The sequence below is a fragment of the Nicotiana sylvestris genome, chromosome 12 (genome assembly GCF_000393655.2).
Source record: "Nicotiana sylvestris chromosome 12, ASM39365v2, whole genome shotgun sequence".
Lineage (NCBI taxonomy): Eukaryota > Viridiplantae > Streptophyta > Magnoliopsida > Solanales > Solanaceae > Nicotiana > Nicotiana sylvestris.
In genome coordinates, this window is record NC_091068.1 from 62,627,828 (window position 1) to 62,630,085 (window position 2,258).

At 42.6% G+C, this 2,258-nt stretch overlaps 1 protein-coding gene across 1 annotated transcript; it reads right to left on the reverse strand.

The window, feature by feature from the left end:
• Positions 1-222: 222 nt before the first annotated feature.
• On the reverse strand, positions 223-1,746 carry LOC138883126 (uncharacterized). Its single transcript, XM_070163787.1, has 4 exons — positions 1,270-1,746; positions 1,027-1,137; positions 722-889; positions 223-582 (listed from the first exon to the last, which is right to left on the reverse strand). The coding sequence occupies exons 1-4, from the start codon at positions 1,744-1,746 to the stop codon at positions 223-225; spliced, it is 1,116 nt and encodes a 371-aa protein (XP_070019888.1).
• Positions 1,747-2,258: the final 512 nt, after the last annotated feature.

Here is a 2,258-nt window from a genome sequence, read left to right on the forward strand (position 1 = left end):
AGCATAAATATGTTAATCTTATAATAATATTATCCCCGAGAATAAGTCGATTAACTGAAGATGAAATTTTTAACGTACGAAAATGCGAGATGTAACACATGTGGCCTCCTCTCCCCCTTCAAGCGGGGCAAGTGGTTCGCCACTTGATTTTCACTACCCTTGCGGTCTTGAATCTCTAGATCAAACTCTTGAAATAAAATCACCCATCACATTAATCTTGCTTTAGAATCTTTCTTGCTCATCATACCGAAGCGCCACATGGTCGGTGTGAACAATCACCTTAGTGCCCATCAAATACTGCCAGAACTTCTCCATAGCAAAAACAATAGCAAGAAACTCCTTTTTGGTCAATGTGTAGTTGACTTGGGCATCATTCATGGTCTTTCTAGCATAGTTGATCGAATGAAAGATTTTGTTGATTCTTTTCCCCAACACCGCTCCAACCGCAAAATTACTAGCGTCACACTTGAGCTCAAAAGGCAAGCTCCAATCTAATGCGGTGATAATAGGAGTAGTAGTCAACTTGAACTTTACCAATTCGAATGCCTTCATAAAATCTTCATTGACATGGAACTTGGCATCCTTCTCCAAAAGTTTGCACAATGGGTTCACCACCTTGGAAAAGTCCTTGGTGAATCGGTGATAGAAACCCGCATAACCCAAGAAGCTCCTCACTCTCTTCACGAATGTAAGGGGCAGGGGGGGGGAGTTTGGAGATCACCTCAATCTTGTCCTTGTCAACCTCAGTACCATGCTTTGAAATTTTGTGGCCAAGGACAATGCCTTCCTCGACCATGAAGCGACACTTCTCCCAATTCAACACCAAATTTGGCTCCTTACATCTAACCAATACCCTATCCAAATTGTTCGAACAATCTTCAAACGAATTCTAAACCACAGAAAAATCATCCATAAAGACCACAAGAATATCCTCGACCATGTCTGTGAAAATAGCCATCATACACTGTTGAAAAGTCGCCAGTGCATTACACAACCCAAATGGCATCCGCGAGAATGCAAAAGTACCATAGGTACAAGTGAAAGTGGTCTTCTCTTGGTCCTCAGGAGAAATAAGGATTTGATTATTGCTGGAGTATCCATCAAGAAAGCAATAAAAAGCACGTCCGGCCAACCTATCTAGCATTTTATCAAGAAATGGAGTGGGAAATGGTCTTTCCTCATGACTTTGTTGATCTTACTATAGTCCATGAACACTCTCCACCCGGTGATGGTTCTTGTAAGGATCAATTCATTCTTGTCATTTGTTACCACAACCATGCCCCCTTTCTTTGGGACACATTGCACCGGAGAAGTCCACGAGCTATCGGAAATGGGGTAAACAGCCCCGACATCTAACCACTTGATTATCTCTTTCTTTACCACCTCTTGCATTGCTTTATTTAGTCTCCTTTGATGTTCAATGGAGGTTTTGGCACCCTCCTCCAAAATAATCTTGTGCATGCAAAAGGCGGGGCTTATGCCCCGGATATCCTCTAAAGTCCAACAGATTGCTCTTTTCCTCCTTTTTAGCACCTCCAATGTGGACTCTAACTGCATGTTAGTTAAGCAAGAAGAAAGGATAATCGACAAAGTAGAAGAAGGGCCAAGAAATTCATACCTGAGATGTGGAGGCATTGGCTTTAACTCCAAAGTGGGAGGCTCCTCGATTGAGGGCTTTGCTGGAGGAATCTTCCAGTTTTCAAGATCCAAAGGTAGCTTGCGAGGCTTATAAGTATACGACCCCATGCCTTCCAATGCATTCACTCACTCCACATAGACTTCTTTCTCCCAACATCATCAAGATTGGACAAAACAACTTCCAAATTATCCTCAACATTCATTGTGGCACTAGGATCATCAACAATCACATCGGTGACCAAATCCACGAATGAAGACACTTAATTACTATTCAGTTGCCTAATAGATTTGCACACATGGAAGACCACCTTTTCGTCACCCACCTGGAAGGTGAACTCACCGGCTTCCACATCAACAAGATCCTTCCCCGTAGCAAGGAAAGGTCTACCCAAAATAATAGGCACCTCATAGTCCACTTCATAATCAAGAATCATAATGTCCGCCGGGAGGATGGTCAACTCGAACCAACACATCATTAATAATACCCAATAGCCTCTTCATTGTACGATCCACCATTTGTAACACTCATGGATATGGGTCTTGGTTGCCCCATTCCCAAAGTTTTAAATACCGAATAGGGCATCAAGTTGATACTCTCCCCAAGATCACATAATGCTTTG